This window comes from Grampus griseus, assembly GCF_964374135.1.
Source record: "Grampus griseus genome assembly, chromosome: X".
Classification (NCBI taxonomy): domain Eukaryota; kingdom Metazoa; phylum Chordata; class Mammalia; order Artiodactyla; family Delphinidae; genus Grampus; species Grampus griseus.
The window spans coordinates 62282306-62300203 of record NC_138999.1 but is presented as its reverse complement, the minus strand read 5'-3'; the positions used below and the strand labels follow the sequence as shown (position 1 = coordinate 62300203).

Below are 17898 nucleotides of genomic sequence, written 5' to 3'. Positions count from 1 at the left end.
GACCGCCTGGAGGGGTGGGATAGGGAGGGTGGGAGGGAGGGAGACGCAAGAGGGAAGAGATATGGGAACATATGTATATGTATAACTGATTCACTTTGTTATAAAGCAGAAACTAACACACCACTGTAAAGCAATTATACTCCAATAAAGATGTTAAAAAAATAAAATACCAACAAAATATGTATTACATACTCCTGGATGACATTAGAAAGCAAAACAATATAATTTCATGTTTACAGAACTTATTCTCATGTTCGAAAACAGTCTTTTGAAATTATCAACAATAAAATGACAACAGTAACATTGGTGGTAAAGGATACCTGTTAAGCAGTTTTCTTACAAATATTCTCATTATTAAAGCAATATTATTTATAGTCTCCAGTCACTCAGACTAAAGGTAGAGTAAGACTAGAAGCATAATACAACAATAAAACCTAAATACTACCAGAGTAAATAGAATTAAATTTAGACCTCAGCAATATTTCTGGATTATCTTTAAAAAGGCAACTCTCAAACCTTTTCTCCCTGGCAAATTTGCAAGATAACAATTTTAACACTTGCCATTGTTTGTAGGGAAAAGCTACACTAACAAAAGACAGTGAGGAGTGATCACATTCAAAACACAGTATTAATATTAGTATAAAATGGACTCATAGCTGCTATAAATTTTAGAAGTTCAGAGATCCTTAAATATACAAATTTAATATTTTTAATTACTACCTCCATTCCTGGAAGTGGCTGCTTGTGCCTCTCTGTAAACAATGACAAAGTTCAAAGGCAAGAGCATGACAGGCATAATTAGATTTATACAAAAAACTCTGCTTGAAGGTTATACAATTCAAAGGTATACTAAAAATAGTTTGCTTTCAGTGAAATCACATTTCTGGATCACAAAAATGATTCCCTTTCATTTAGAAAGCTGTCACACTGTAAAATCTATGGGAAAAAAATTCTGCCATCTGGTTGTGCAAGCAAAAATTATGAAATTACTAGGAAAAATAAGCTGCTGTAAAATAAAAACCCCACTAGCATGTTTGGTATCAAAAATACAGAGCTTTATAACTCTTCCAAGTAAAAACTGTATTACAGGAATCAATTTATTACATTTTTGTCTTTTAATAAACATGTCTTAGAATCAATACTACAATACATACCTATTAGCAGACGTTAGAAAGATACATGACCACAGAATTCAGTACCATCATGATTTAAACATTAAATAATTATACTAGCTTTATTAGAACTGTTCATGCCACCCAATAATGTTAATCGCTTAACCTATAAATTAGATTTTCTTCCTAATATGTTAACAAGTTGTGAAATTGTAAGGCTCAAAACTGTATTTACAGGAGGAAACTAAACTGATTTCATTCTCCAATATGACCTAAAGACAATCACTGAGTGAAAAGAATTCCAAATAAATGACTAAATATCTGGAGTAAATATGAAAGTAAATTCAGAGAACCATGGCTTATAATTGAAAATAGAAAACACCAACAGGCTAAGCACATTAAGACAACAAGTCAAGATCTAGATTCTAGTCTCTTATTAGTTATAAAAAATCCTAGGTAAGTTCATTTAATTTTTGTGAGTTTTAGTCTCCCATCTATAAAATGAAATAAATAATTTTTCTATTACATACCTCACAGGGAATGGAAATTATACCTTAGAAAGGACCTCCTAACTAGAATGCTTTGAGAAAGGAAGTCAGCGAATCGTATTTGACTAGATTTGGAGAAAGAAAAGCAAAGCTCTTTTTTGCATCGAGTATCACCTGAAGGTTTGTATCAGGTAACTTAATACTCCACAGCTTTGCTACACAGTCTATTATAAACAAAAGGATAAACTGCTACATTTTGAATGCAAATTTAATGCTTTTCAATTCTTAAGAGAAAAGATGTTCTTTGTAAAATCAAGGTACTAAGTTGCTATCTTAAAATTTACCTCTCAAAGAGTGATACTCAACTTCTTTTTTCCTAGTGAGCCACTGAGCAAGCAAATGGAAGTTAAAATAAGGAAAATATATTTATATATTTAGCTGTAATCTGTAATATAACATTATTATCAATTTTCTTTAAACTGTGTATCCAGAAACACTAATACATTTTTTAAATATGGCAAATTTTGATATAAACTCATAAAATTATTAAATCTGTCCATTTACAAATTTAAGTGCTTGTAAGTAGAATTTAAATGTATGTTTAAAAAGTAAAATTTTTATTTAAAACTTTTATTTAAAAGCGTGTAAGCACAGACGAGAAAAAGTAAAGAATGAGGCTAAAGTCAGAAATGAATCAATCCAAAATGTAAAATTTGATTTTTGTTTAAAACACTGTGAATGAAGTAAATTATATGCCAAGGTATATAAAATTTGTTATAAGATTTATCTTTCATTACATGCTTCTGGAAATGAATTAACAAAAGCATTTCTAAAATGTGGCAATTTTCCTTCTTCTCCACCAATACTTTCCACTTTTAACATATAATATTCACAGTTTGTACTCTCTTACTATGGACAAATTAAAAACTAAAACATTCAAGTTACTAAAAGTGAGAATTCAAATTTTTTGAAGTAATAACAGAAACATATTGAAAAGAAAACTTTTACTAGAATTTCAAAGAATAAACTGAAATCTTCATTTTGACTTTAAAAGGAAGCCAGAATTGTCTTTGAAAAAAAAATCTGTATTTGAATAACAGTAAAAGTCATAAAACAGAGATAAAGGCATAGGAAATGAGAATTGGTTAACTCCCGATTTTAAACAATGTGAAAGAAATGTTTAGTTAACTGTGTGGAATCAGAGTTAATAACATTTTACTCATTTACTTCCATATAATTGAGTATTTCTAGTAATGAAGGTTAGATGGAAGCCCTTTACTTTGTAGCTGAATGGCAGGTTGTAAAGAAACATTTAATTCCTTTTGACTTTCTTAGAAAGAAAAAAGAAAGCCACATCATAAAGGTGGGGGAAAGGGTCATAATATTTTATAACAGGATGCAAGAGACTTTGCAAACAGAAGAAAATCTAAGCAAAACCCAGCAGGACTGATTTGCCTCCTTCAATCATGGGGAACACAACCCAATCAATCACTTGTCATACTGGATCGCAATAGTAAAGGTGGATTTTATGGTTTATGGTTCCCAACACTGCACACTAATCTCCCTGTAACACCATTTAATTGTTTCAAGCTGAGGGCCGGAAGCTTTTATTTCTTTTCTGAAGTTTTGTGGTTCTTTCATTTTCTGGTCACCAGAATCTGTATGTATACACCTGTTTGATATGTCCTATCACGAAAGGAGGAAACAATCTTTCCTTAACTTAATATAAAAGATTATCTTTTTATTTATATTAAAAGCATTAATACATAAGAAGCACAAAATTAATACTGAGTCACAGAGCTTAACAAAATGGCTTTTGAGGTTTTCAGAATTCACTCCACAATTTTGCTTAGTTTAGGCATAAATGCTATATAGAATTCCACTCATGCTGGAATACTGGTTTTGTAAAATGCAGATTTATTTTTCTATTTTACCTACTGCATTTATTCATTTTGAAATATACTCACACTGCTGCTAAGTCTGGAATTCAAACCTTTTTTTTCTTTTAGATTTTTTCTGAAACATGCAAATTCTTTTTTGCCTCTCAAGACCCCACAGTTATCAGAGATGCATTTTGATAATCCAAAATAACCTATACAAATGAAATAGTGCCTACCGGAGAAAAATAATCTCATTAAAGAGAAAATAAATAAAGAGAAAATAAAGTTATCATGTGACTTTGAAAAAAAATCAGACTTTCAGAATTCCTTTTAGTTTTTTTCATCACCAAACACTAAACTAGGAAAAACATCACTGTATCATTTATGCCTCATTCAATTTATGAGAAATTTTGTGCATTTAAATAATGCACACTAGAATAAATATCCAATCATTATGTGTTACGAAAACGGTCACCTGAAAAGAATGGATATCTTTAAGAACAGTTCATATCCAGATCATTTAGGTTGTGTGAATGCATACCAAAGGCAGCTTAATATTCCTACTTCCCTAGTTTAAAAAATGACTATCTTTTATGCTGGTGGAATTTCTAGTTTTAGAAGGCTTGGAAAGAAATGAAGAGGTGTGAAGAAATATTCTGAAGATTCCTCGAGCACATAAAAGTGGCCAATTTCAAAGATGGATAATTCTTACACCTGGGAACTCTATTCTCTGACATATTTTTTGATTATTCATTTTCTAGAGTTGCTTGTATTTATAATTCAAACTTTTTTTAACTAAACCAATAATAAAGCTGGATGTAACTGCCCAGACAACACATGCAGCAGCATCAAGGGAAACATAAAGAACAAGTTTTCCACTGGAGATGCTTTAATTCACATTCTCTTTAATATTGAATTTGCCATCTTTCCACAGACAAATTACTATTCAAGAGATTTTTTCCCATAGCTATTTTTTCCCTTGGAAAAAACATTTATGATTAATTCATATACACAAATCTAAATCTGAACTGCTGCTTAAATTGGTGAATAATTCTAAATGATCAGGATAGGAAGGTAGAACATACTAGAGAGTGAGGCCAAAATCTCAAACCAAAGGGCTCTTTGTATCCTAAAAAGATAAATGGCCACATATTTTCTAATGTTCACTTACCTAGGGACTATCACCACTTGTTTAGTACTATATGGAATGATTTGACATTATATATCAGGAGAGACAGAAAAGGTCAACAATCAAAGAGAACAAATTATCGATGGGACCAAGAACAAACAATTACTCAGATGAAGAAGGTTAAAGTAGCAAAAGCAATTAAAATTGAAAGCTGGTGAGTAGAGAAAAGTGGAAAAACAATCAGGGTGAAACTGGGATATACTGATGAAGAATTATCAATAACAACCACAAACTTACATTGTGAAGCTAATAAGTACCTGACAATACGCTAGGAGTTTTATATATTCTTTTTGCCTTAGTCAGAGCTTTTTCCTTTGGGTTTAGAAGTTAACATTACTGTTGTAAGAGGATTTTCCAAACAGTTTTGAATCCTAGGAAGTCTTTGAATATTGAGCCTCGATGCTAGAAGATACTACTGGGTGTAGAGGAACCAGGAAACAAAAAGGTAATAACAATTTATTGCAGTGAATCCAATTGTAGAAGCTCAAGCTATCTAAATGACAGAAAAATGTCCAACCAAAAATTTGATTTTTTGATGTATAACAAATCACATCACAGGACACTAAAATTCATAGAGTGATACAAATTTGAACACTGATAACTTCGTTAACTCTAAAATCATTGGAAATTACTGACCTAAATGAAAACAATTACAGCTACCAGTGCTGAGAAAAAAGGCAAAACTGGAAAAACTGAACAGATAAGTAAGTAATGGCTGGCATTAATGGACATGAACAAAATAACTGGTCATATGCTAGTAGTCATGGAGACAGCTTTCAGTCACTAACGACATAGCCTCCAATTACCCTGACCTCTTATTATCAGACTTCATTACAGTGAGTCAAAGCACTTGTCATAACACTAAATAAGTCATAAAACAATGCTTTTAGAATTGAAAAGTTCAATGCAAACTCTCACTTACCTTCCCTGTTAGAACTGAGGGAAATTCAGTATCAAACTTGTTGCTCAAGCCAAACCTTAAAAACAAAGACAGAACAAAATATATTCTACCCAGCATATTTAACTCTTGCCCTTAAAAAAAGTTACAAAGCCATGCATTTTTCTTTTGATGTTGTGACCTAAAAGCACGTCCTAAAAATAATTTGATATTTATAGAAAATACACCTTTGACTATTAATCCAAATTAACAGTAAAAGAAACTTAAGGAGCCAATGTTAAAGTAGGATTCTAACTAGAACCATGATATGAGATTAAAAAATAATAGAGAAACACTGACATACAGCTGGAAATATCACAACTTTTGATTGAAACATCTCTGTTAAAACCCATTTTAATTGATAACTGTTGGAACTGGCTGATGGGTTATATATGGGAGTGGATTATACTATTCTTTCTACTTCTGTGGATATATGAAAATTCCTAATAAAAACTAATGTAACCTTTGGAACTATAGAGCTTGACAACTTATGATCAGTTACTATTCAGATACTCAAAGGTTGATCCTTATGAATGGCTTTTATGTATATGTTCAACCAATTTTGAGAAAACAGATCCCAGCCTCAAAAGCTCTGACTTTTTTCAAGTACACTCACTGAAATCTGTACTAAGTCAAAATGATTTTTTATAAGCCTTCTTTCACCTACTTGGTGATTGATTTTGGTAGGAATAACAAAGGTCACTTCCTGCATGTTAGATGATATATCAGAGTGACTACAATTTTATGTTAGTGTAAGCAAAAAACACTAACATTTAATAAGAACTCCTTTTGAGGTAGACAATAATAGTAACAGTTACCAGTAACTATCTACTTACCATGGGTTAGACACTGTGTTAGGTAAATACATTACCTCTAAAATTCACAACCCTTCAAGAGGGGTATTGTTATCTCTGTTTTACAGAGAAGGAAGCTGACACTCAGAAAAAATTTTTTCAAAAAGTAATCAAATGACTTGCCCAAAGTCACATAGTAAGAGGAGGCAACCAAAATTCAAATGCTAATCCCTAAATTCTTTCTGTCCTTTATTAAGCTCCTTGAGAACAGAAACTATGGCTTATTTACTTTGCTATCTTCCACTATGCTTCCACTAGCACAATGGAATCTAGTAGGTGCTTAATAAAAGTTTGTTGAATAATAAGCTACTGTATGTCCTGTTTGATTCTACTGATTTATTGCACTTTGGTCTTAGGGTCACTTTAAAGACATCTTAAGAATCCAACGTCCTATTAAAACTCTCTGTGAGAATCACAGTCTCCTTGTATCATTTATGTTAACAGCTCCTCTTCAAGGACACAAGCCAATCCTTGTGCTCTTTTTGTGCAAAAGACTATATTTAGCAGCTAGCAGCAAGGTACATATCTGTACATAAATATATTTTACCTTGCATGTTTAAAATGTATTTTAAAACAACAAATTCTATACTTTAAAAGAGTTGAGAAAATTAATTAGCAATTATAAAAAGAACTTCACTTCATTAAAAAACTTCATTACTTCTCTAGGTGTCAGTACAACACACAACGAGAGCATAACATTTTTATAATAACATTCTCATAACATTCCCCTTAAATCTATACATAGAGGAGTATAACCAAACTTAAAAATAAAATGGTACTCTTGTACATGAATTTTTATGGCAACTTTCATGTGCTGTTTGAGAAACTGATACTCTAGTATTAAATATATATTTGTAATTATGTACTAACTAAGCAATCAGTAACATGACAAATATTTAATAGAGCAAGAAACATATTTCATTCAAATCATATTTAGGTAAATAGTGACCTTATCACTAGTCAAGAAGATGTAATTGAATTCATTATTCCACAGTTAATTCTTATTGCGTAACAAAGAAATATATACAGGTTTCATTTATAGAAAGTAGACATGATACATTTGAAAGCAGAGCTCTATTTCCATTCGTACAGCTTGTCTTCTATTTTTTAAAATTAGGGCTTCCCTGGTGGCACAGTGGTTGGGAGTCCGCCTGCCGATGCAGGAGACACGGGTTCGTGCCCCGGTCCGGGAAGATCCCACATGCCGCAGAGCGGCTGGGCCCGTGAGCCATGGCCGCTGAGCCTGTGCGTCCAGAGCCTGTGCTCCGCAACGGGAGAGGCCACAACAGTGAGAAGCTCGCGTACCGCAAAAAAAAAAAAAAAAAAAAAAAAAATCCAATTTATTTATTTATTTATTTTTGGCCGTGCAGTGCAGCATGTGGGGTTTTAGTTCCCTGACCAGGGATCAAACCTGTGTCCCCTTCAGTGGAAGCACTGAGTCCTAACCACTGGACCACCAAGGAATTCCCCTTTTGCCTTTTAGATACAACGTTAATAATATGTTCCTACCTCCATTAGAGACTGCTGCCATTATAGCTTTTCCCAGTTGCCATTCTTTTACTACATATCAAATACATACAGAATATAGACAGATGTATTCCTCAAAATGCATGGAATATTTCTATTATTTAAAAAATTTTTAGCTTTGCTATTCTCTTTGCATTTATCACCAGACAAATGAACTTTCGTTGCCACTGTTTCCATTTCCTTAATATTACCCCTTCCTTTCTTAACCTTTTGAATGAACATGCTGGCTTTTTTTTTTTTTTTGGCTGTGCCGTGTGGTATGTGGGATCTTAGTTCCCCCACCAGGGATGGAACCCGTGCCCCTGTGTTGGGAGCGTGGAGTCTTAACCACTGGACCACCAGGGAAGTCCCTAACCTTCTGAAATTTCTCTTTTGATGCTGTTACTATACTGAAAATAATCCCTTATTTGGTAAATTTATTTAGAAAGACAAGTTCATCTTATTTAGTGCCAAATTCAATGTCCTCTTCTCAGAACTTTCCCCCCGACTTTGCAGCCTATGATGCTGTTCACCACTCCTTCCTAACGTTCTCCGATTCATTCACTCTCTCCTAACACTCTTGTCTTTTCCCAAAGGTTAGCTGTTAGTCATCTGCTCCTCTTTCTAAAGGAATTACAACAGTTCATCTATTTTTAATAGCCTTGACAATCACTTCTATGCCAAATCTATATCTCTAGTTCTATATTTCCCAACATGCTCTAGTCCCTCATCTCTAATTGCATACTAAAAATTTCCATTTGGAAATAATGCCATTTGTAGCAACATGGATGGCCCTAGAGATTATTATACAAAGTGAAGTAAGTCAGAAAGAGAAAGAGAAATGCCATATGATATCACTTATATGTGGAATCTAAAATATGACACAAATGAATTTATCTATGAAACAGAAACAGACTCACAGACATAGAGAACAGACTTGTGGCTGCCAAGGGGGAGGGTGGGTGAGGGAGGGATGGAGTGGGAGTTTGGGGTTAGCAGATGTAAACTATCATATATAGAATGGATTAACAACAAGGTCTTACTGTATAGCACAGGGAATTATATTCAATATCCTGTGATAAACCATAATGGAAAAGAATATGGAAAAGAATATATACATATATATAAATGAATCACTTTGCTGTACAGCAGAAATTAACACAACATTGTAAATAACTATACTTCAATAAAATAAATTAAAAAAAACAACAAAAATAACTATTTCCATTTGGATATCGTGCTACAAAATAATACACCTCAAGTGAACACGTCTAAAATTAAAAGTTACCTTTTATTGGAAACTGGCTCCCCCCTTCCAAATTCCTCATCTCTATCAATGGCACATTGACTCTCTTTAACCTAGACCCTGGTATTTTTTGGACCTTCCCTCTCCTATTTTTTGCACCTTGCTTATATCCAGGTGGTCCCAAGTCCTGTTATTTGTTCCTTTGAAATCATTCTCATATCATTTCCTTCCTTTCCATTGCCACTGCTGTGTTGGCTCGTCTTTGCTCATGTGGTTTCTCTTGCTTCCTCTCCCTAGTTTCAATCCAATGCAGTCCTCAAAACTCAAGTCAACCCCTGCTGCAAGCCTTCATTGATTTCCCTTTCTCTGAACACTCATAGCCAACTTTAATCTGTACTACACAATTCAAAATTTAATAAAATATTTTCTTTTATTCTTCGCTGATCCACACCAATTCCTTAAAGGAGATTTTCCTGTTAGCTTTGTAAACCAAGACCTGTACTTTCTTTTTTCTGTATTCTTCATAGTGCTTAGCCCAGTGCTCAGGTTCTCAAAAACTGCTTGCTAAATTCACATTACAAATTTTCTTCTCTAATATAAAAATGGATTGTATTTTCTAAAATATAAAAAGTATATTAGAAATGGTAAGGAGGGAATACCCTGGCAGTCTAGTGGTTAGCACTCTCTGCTCTCACTGCCAAGGGCCCAAGTTCAATCCCTGGTCGGGGAATGAAGATCCCACAAGCTATGCAGTGTGGACAAAAATTAAAAAAAAAAAAAGAAATGCTAAGGAAAGTGTCATTTTACTTCTTAAAACACTCCATTATGGCCTACATTTATCTACTTCAAAAGGTATAAAGATAGGCAAACTAGGCCCAATATATTCTCATAATTTGGGCTAAAAGGTAGTAGCAATTCTGTTCTTGCCTACCAGGGATTTCTTTCTTTAACTTCTCCATTAGATATTCAGCACCTAAAATGAGTACTTAAATAATCTTAGGCACAACATTTTACTTAGTAGCTACTAGGAAAATGTTGAAATGGCTCCTGCTAAATGAACACCTCAGCTTTGTTTCATAAGTAAACCATTAAGTTAAGAACTGTGAGTCCACAGAGGTTAGACAAGCTCATCTACCCATTACTGATCAGTGACAGACATGAGTCAAGATGTGGGGTTCTTCAGCATTAGACAAAGGCACTTGGGAACTGCTCACACTGTCATTTTATCGGCTTCATTAAATATAGAGCCTATTATGTGTTTGAAGCTGACACAGCTGGTGGTTCTTAATGATTGTATTTTATTTGTTAAGTGTCTCCAATGCCCCAAATTTTAATTTCTTGGACAATTCTTTGGAGTAAAGGAAACTGAGGTAAAGAAGGATGGGTCCTCTAGTTGCTCTTCCCTCTTTTCTCCCTCCCTATACCCCTTACTGTTTTTAATTCTTTTGAAAATGACTATACATCAGCCTTTGAAAACCTTGCTCAAATTTAAGTTTATGTGTTCAGGTTATTTAAGAAAACACATCAAAGTGTAGTAAAATTCTGCCAACAAAAACCATTTCACTAGAAAACTATGCACTTATAGTAACACTGATTCTGAAGAACCTGCACTGATCTCTATTTACTATAACAAGAAAAAGGAAAGTCTATGCCCTTCAATTAAAAGAGATTTTAAAAAATTAAATTTCTTTTATCTTCCATATGGAAATAATCATGTCTTGCTGCCCTGTAAAATGACAAGTTACCATAGCTTCAGTATTCTCAAAGCCTAAAATCTTATAAAATACTTACCTTATACAAACACAAATTAACAATGCTTCACTGTAATTCCTCAAAGACAGCTGTTTACAGAAAAGGCATTCCATTCACTGATTAGAGAAGTATCAATATTTGTAGTGCTCTCTAACTTTCTGCAGAAATGCACTGTTTGGCAAATTTGGGCAACTTTTTTCAATTCTGTATATAATCACTTCAGCTCTTTTAGATTAATTTTAATGAGAATTTTATATATTTCTGAGAATTGGTAACCTCTTATCTCTACTAACTTCTATACAGCTGTATTATCAAGGGTAAATATCTATATATTTTAAGTAATATAAAGAGTGTGGTAATACCTATAAATAAGAAAAAAAATCTCATGAGATGTAAGATCCAAATATTCATCCTAAAAATATCAAGATGAAAAATGATAGACACTAAGCTACATCACTCAAATGTATAGTATTTCTGAAACAATACTTACAAGAGACATTTCATTATTTCTGTTTCTAAAACCTCAAATCTGTGGGAGTTAATTTAGCCATTTATATATATATTAAAGGCATTCTTGTATCTTTTAATAAAATATTTTAGGTGTGTTATACAATATTTAAATGGTAGTGCCCATCATACTGGCATACTGACACACAGAAGATGGCAGTTACTGTTCTTTGTGCTGGGTATATATACAGCAATGAGTAACACATCAAATATATCTGCCTTAATGACACTTTAAAAAATTTTTAATTTGAAAAAAGATACCCAAATATCCATTTATGATCATCATCATCTCAGATTTGGAATTACAATTATTCTGGTTAGGTCATTCGACTTCTCAAAAAATTATAATTGATTGATAAGACATTAAATGATATCTTGATAAGTAACGAGAAAACCAATGTGTAAAGATGATATAAGCACACAGGGGTATTCTGACACATAAAGTCTTGCTCAACAAACCTTTCAGAGGTAAGGACATGCCATAACCCCCACCCTAAATCTGGTAGTATTGTATCTATGCTCAGAAACACAAATACTCTCCAGAGGATGATTCAACTAACTAGCATTTGTTGAGGGCCTATAATACAGCACACACTATGGTGGGCATATTTTTACTAAAGTGAACCAGTATTTATTCAACTCACTTTTACTGAGTGTCTACTTCAGGGCAGGCACTGTGTTAAGCACTGAGAATTCAGAGGGAACCAGTGATTGTCCTGCCATTTCTGCTTCCAATTTATTCAGGGCAGAGAAGACTTGCAGGAGGTGGTGACTTATGAGGTAAGGGTGGTAGGTACTGGGATTCTAGATGAAGGCCCCAGCTTGAGCAGAGGCAAAGAGATAAACAGCATGCTGTGAATAAGAAAATACAAGCAGTAAAGGGAAATGTCAAAAGATTAGGCTGATAGATAGGCAGGGTCCAGTTCTATATTCCATGTTATAGAGCTTAGACCCGATCCTATGGATGAAGGGGAAACCACAGAAGTCTTAAACAGGAAAGTGGTGTCTCCATTGAGCAGCAGGCTGAGGAATAGATTTGGAGGTGACAAGGATGAAGGCAAGATAACTAGTAGGGTGGTGAAAGGGGCTTGAATCAGGGAAGTGGTGGTAGGGAGGAAAAGAAGAAATTTTTAGGTCATACATTACTAATACCCACTGATTGCTTAGCTGTGAGAAAACTGAGTGGGAAAGAGGAACCACTGATGAATAATGGGATAGGAGGAGGTCCATTTAACTGAGTTGGAGAACTCAGAAATAGGAGGAATTTTTTGAGGGGTTGGGATGGGGGTGTGAGGGGATGCGAGAGGGGGAGGATGAGTTTTGTTTTGAGTACGTTGAATTTAAGATGTCAGTGAGCCATTAGGTGAGGAAGTCCAGATAAGAGTCAGAACAGAGTCTGGTATAGAGATACTGATACATATTTGGGAGACATCAGATAATTGAAACCATGAGAGTCAAGATGAGACCATCTAGATAGAGCAGGGAATGAGAATAGTGGGCTGAGAACAAAACCCTGGAGATCACTAGTATTTAAGGAGCAAGAAAGGAAAAGAAACCCATGAATGAGGCAGTTAAGGAATAACCAGAAAAATATAAGGAGAACCAGGAAGAGTGAAATGGCCAAGGAATTCCTAGATTTGTTTGGCTGGCAAAATGTTTTTTTTTAAATCAGAATTTGAATACCTTTAGGCAAAACATATACCTTCCAGTTCAACTAAGGCCCCATCATTACTCATGCTGCACTATTTTCTGTAACCTGTCTCGCCTCTGAAGGCCAGTGTGTTTGTGACCCCTGGAGTAAAAGCCTCTGAGAAAGAGGGAGTCATTATATGCAGCAGAGAGGACCAGAAAGATAGGAAATTGAAGATGCCCACTAATTTAGCAACAGGAGGGTCATGGTGATCTTAATGATACCAGTTTGTCTGTGGTCATGGTGGCAGAATCCAGATTACAGAAGGGTGAAGAGGAAATAGATATGGTGAATGTAGCTACTCTTAAGAAATTTGGAGAAAGAAGGAAGAGAGATTAGACAATAGCTAATGGGGAATGTAGGTCTAGGAAGGCTTTTATTTTTAAAGAATTAGAGAGACTGAATATGTTTACAGGCTGAGCCAACAGAGAGGCTGAGTGAGGTAATATATAGAGAGGTGCTGCCTGGGAGGAGGCTGGAAGAGAAGGATATGGAAAGCATAAATGGAGGGGTGAGCTTTGAACAAGCAGAGGGACTCCATGATCTCTGAGGGTGGAGGAAGAGAGCACAGGAATTCAAACCTAATTAAGATACAGTGCAGGTGTTTCAGCAGGAAAGTGACATGATTAAACCGTGTTTTACGAAAATTAGTTTGGCACAAGCATGCAGATGGATTGGGGTGGGGAGAGGTGGCAGACTGTGGCCGCAATTCAAGCAGGAGATGATGGCAACCCAAACTAGAGAGGTGCCAGTAGAAATGGAGAAAATGAATGATCTAATAGACCTTTTAAAAGGCATGATGACATAATTCTGGGACAGACTGGCAAAGGGCAATTCAAGGAGAAGGAAGAGTTAAAAATGACTCAAGGACTTGAAATATTACCCTGGAAGATTGGAATGGCAGTATCAGGGTCAGAAATGGGGAAACTGGAATGCACAGACAATCTGGGGAGGGAAAATAAATTGGGTTTAAGATATACTGAATTTGAGGTGATGGTTCTCAAATTTTAAACTTTGAAAAGAAACAACATCCTCTAAAGAACAGATGACTGCACGAAGAATGAAAAAAAGAAGAATGGGAGAGAATAAGAAATATTTCATTCAGATAGGGCAACTAACACTCCCATGCCAGAAAAAAATTAAAGAGGCTGATATTTTAGACGTCTCGGAATTAGATTAACTATTTCCTAAGGATCTTACTTTACCTGTTGTAAGGAAGGTTTTCCTATCATAGAAAGACCAGTTTCTTATTTAACATCAAACACGCTTTCTAGGTCAGAGAATGTGTACAATACAACTAAGTAATTTTCCAAACTATGTACGCTGGTTAGCAATTCAAGTACTGGTTTGCTGCTTTTCAGGTTTTGGCTTCAATTAATACCAGCAGTTACTATGAGCACCATTATTTCACACTCCTTATTCCAGAATTTTTAAGCTGAGAAGGTCATTACACCTATCATAAGGGCCTGGGCATGGCAAGTGTCAGTGCTTTGCTTTTAATTGAAAATAGGTTGTTAAGTACTTCACCATGGTTGTGTGAGGAGTAGAATGGAACCACAAATAAGTTTCAGGGAACCTAAACTCTGTTTTCTTCCCTGTTCCTTATTTTCTGAATTTTAGGAAAAAAATGAAGGGGAGGAATGCTGGAATATAAAATTATAGACTGGAATAAAAAGCCTTTTTCTGTTTGATCATATGAAATAATCTGCATGAAAGTAACCTTTGGTACCAGAATCATGATTAATTTGAGTAATAAATTGTTTCCCTAGTGATGAAAGGAATGGAAATAAAACAGCGCAGTAAGCTGGCGTCTGAACATTGTAGGCTATCTGCAAAATTCTTGGACCAAGAAAAATTGTGTTAAAATTGCCTAACCAAAAGGCAGGTCTAAAAATCTCCCCACACTCTTCCACAATTTCGAAATCTTCCTTAATACTTTTCATGCAAAGATCACAAAAGTATATTACAATTAAAATACTCAGCATGTTAAAATTAAAAGCTAACATGACGGGGGGAGGTGGTGCATAATATATGATTTCAGATAATATGAACTCAACTGAAAGAGGGGTAGGTGAGCCATTATCAAAATTACAGGCAGCATGACTTGATAGGAAAAAATAGTCCTATTTTGAAAACTCAGTAAATGATAGCATAATTAAGCGGATGAACATGACACAATATTCAAACTTCCAAGTATTTACTGTCCAAGCACATAAAAACGAGAAAGCACTCTTCAAAGACCAGAGAACCATTAAATTTTTCTTGTGCTTTGACAACTACTACTCTATGAGGTCCCTCCCCCTTTTTATTTTCTCAAATATGATCCAAGATGTCAATTTAAAAAAAAACTCCGTATGAGTTTTCAAAAAATCATTCTCAGCTCCTAGGGGACTAATTTCCATATATATTTAATGTTTGCATATTTAATACTTGGGAATACAAAATCTCCTGCAGGTATGTTAAATTATTTCAGAGCTGAAAGGCTTTAAAAACCATCTACTCCAAACCCCTCATTTTACCAATGGAGAAATCAAGGCCCAGAAATGGGAAGTAACCTGACCAAGGTCACAGGGCCAGTAAGAAGCAGGGCTGGGACTAACATACAAGAGCCCTCACTCTCAATCCATTGCTCTTTCTACGTTTTATAGCTACTTCTCAACCTGAACCTCTAATTGTGTGATATTTAAGAAACGTCAGAATGAGGAGTGATCAAGACACGGAAAGGATTATTGAATTCATTTACAAAGGGATTAGATAGGAAGAAAGGATGGATGAATACATGGATGGGTGGATATTCTATAATGTTATTCACAAAATATATTATGTTTCTGTTTTGAAGAGTCCAAGCCTAGGTCTCGTCACTTGTTACAGCTGTCACCGTGTTCCACCAGACATCAATCTTGGCGGCAAAGAGTCCGCTGGTACATCCTGCAGTTTAAAGACTGTTCATCGCCAGCATACACAGAAGCAAGGAGACTCACCCCTACTCCAATCCCTCTGGCTCCCAACCCCCTAACTTCCCTGTCCTATACTCACTTTTTACCCGGTGTTGGTGCATCACATTTGCTTTCTCCTCACTTCCTTTACACTTGTCTCCCTCAGTTTCCCCATTTAGACCAGGTGTCCTTTCCTAACTATATGCCTCAGTCAGCCCTCCCCCACTCCACAGGCCCCTCGATTGCCTTATTCCTCTGTCGCCAAATCTCAGCCTTTTCAAACCCCATGGCTCCCTCTCGCTTACACAGTGATGTGGCCGGCGCCCCGCACCAATACAGGGTCGGGGGCATATCTCCGCAGATGCTCTTCGCTCACTACCCGAGGCGGGGGCGGCGTATCCTCCACCTGCTCCTCTTCTTCTTCCTCCTCCTCCTCTTCTTCCTCCTCCTCCTCATCTTCCTCGTCATCGTCGGGCCCCGATACCGACGACGACGACGACGGCGACGACGACGACGTTGCCGCTTCTTCTTCCTCCTCCTCCAGTTCCGAGATCGTGTCGAACTCCGCCATGTTGGGCAGCAGGATGCTCATCACGTGACCTTTCGATCACCGCCACCCTCACGCAGAAGAGTTTGAACCTGCTGAGGTGCTGGAAGAGGAGGGGGAACGAAATGCAGAGAAAGATGAGGGGGGTAGGGACAGGATTTAAGGAGATGCGCCTGCGTGGTGGGGTAGACCGGGGGGTGGGGTGGGGGGGGCGGAGGGTGTTGGAGGCGGGGGCATGAGGGAGAGAGGAGCAAAATCAGTGTACGCTTGCGCGGCTCCAAGGGAAGGGGGGCGTTAGAGGTGAACTACTGGGAATTGTCGAGGTACGGTATGCGGGTGCTGCTCTTAATACTGCTGTTTGGGCTTCTGCTGCTTGTTTCCCGCGGACGTATCTTCTGGTTTTATTTCCTATTAATTAATAATGGGTATTATTACCCCCTTCCCTCCAGTGCAGGGAAGGGATATTCTATAAAAGTGAGGTTAGAACTTTGCCCCATATATCTTAAGGTATACACCAATCCCTTACGTTTGTTCAGCATTACAGTTTAAAAGATTTTTACAGCAGAACTTTGCCACACCCTGGGAGGCATTTTTATTAACATTTTACTGAAGAGGAAACTTTCTACTACTTCTACTATGCAATACTTATGGAGGACTTACTAAGTGTCAGGGACTGTGCTAAGTGCTCTATGTGCATATCTCATTTAATACTTCACAACCCTATGAGATATGTACCATGATGATCTCATTTTACCGGTGGGAAACCTAGATGCAGAAAGGGTAAATAACTTGCCCAAGGTCATGAAGTTACTAAATGGCAGACCTGGTTTTAAACTTGGGTGGTCTTTTCTAATTCCAGAAGCCCAGCACTCTTAACCAAAGGGCTATACTGCCTGAAGTTGTTTGGAAGGGCTTCGTAGAGTGGTGCCTTTTGGGCATCTTGAAAGATGTTTGAATTTTGGAGTTTTCGGGGGCAGGGGAGGAGGGAAGTGGAGGGAGGACTCCAACCCTAGGAAACATTAATTAACATCATCCATTTTCCAGACACTGGGCTAGACTCTTTCACATACAATATCTCAGTTAACCCTTAAACAATCCTGTGAGGTAAGCATCATCATTATCTATTTTATAGATAGCAAAGCAGTCTCGGGAAGTTTAAGTAATTTATTAAGGTCTCTGGTGACCTTTTGTCCAAGATTTTCCATTTCAAATATTCTATCTTCCCCACACCCACTAAAATGTTACAGAGATCAC

General features: G+C 36.1%; 1 protein-coding gene across 2 annotated transcripts in view; it reads right to left on the bottom strand.

The window, feature by feature from the left end:
- CHIC1 (cysteine rich hydrophobic domain 1) overlaps positions 1-16785 on the bottom strand; it is a gene marked incomplete at its 3' end in the record, with an annotated part of 35397 nt that extends 18612 nt beyond the window's left edge. For both annotated transcript variants that reach the window (XM_082681973.1, XM_082681974.1), the window contains exons 1-2: positions 16403-16785; positions 5592-5646 (exon numbers count right to left, since the gene is read on the bottom strand). In XM_082681973.1, coding sequence (XP_082538099.1) covers positions 5592-5646; positions 16403-16689 — 342 coding nt within the window. In that variant the 5' untranslated portion in view covers positions 16690-16785. The remainder of the gene's footprint in view (positions 1-5591; positions 5647-16402) is intronic.
- Between the last annotated feature and the right edge of the window lie 1113 nt (positions 16786-17898).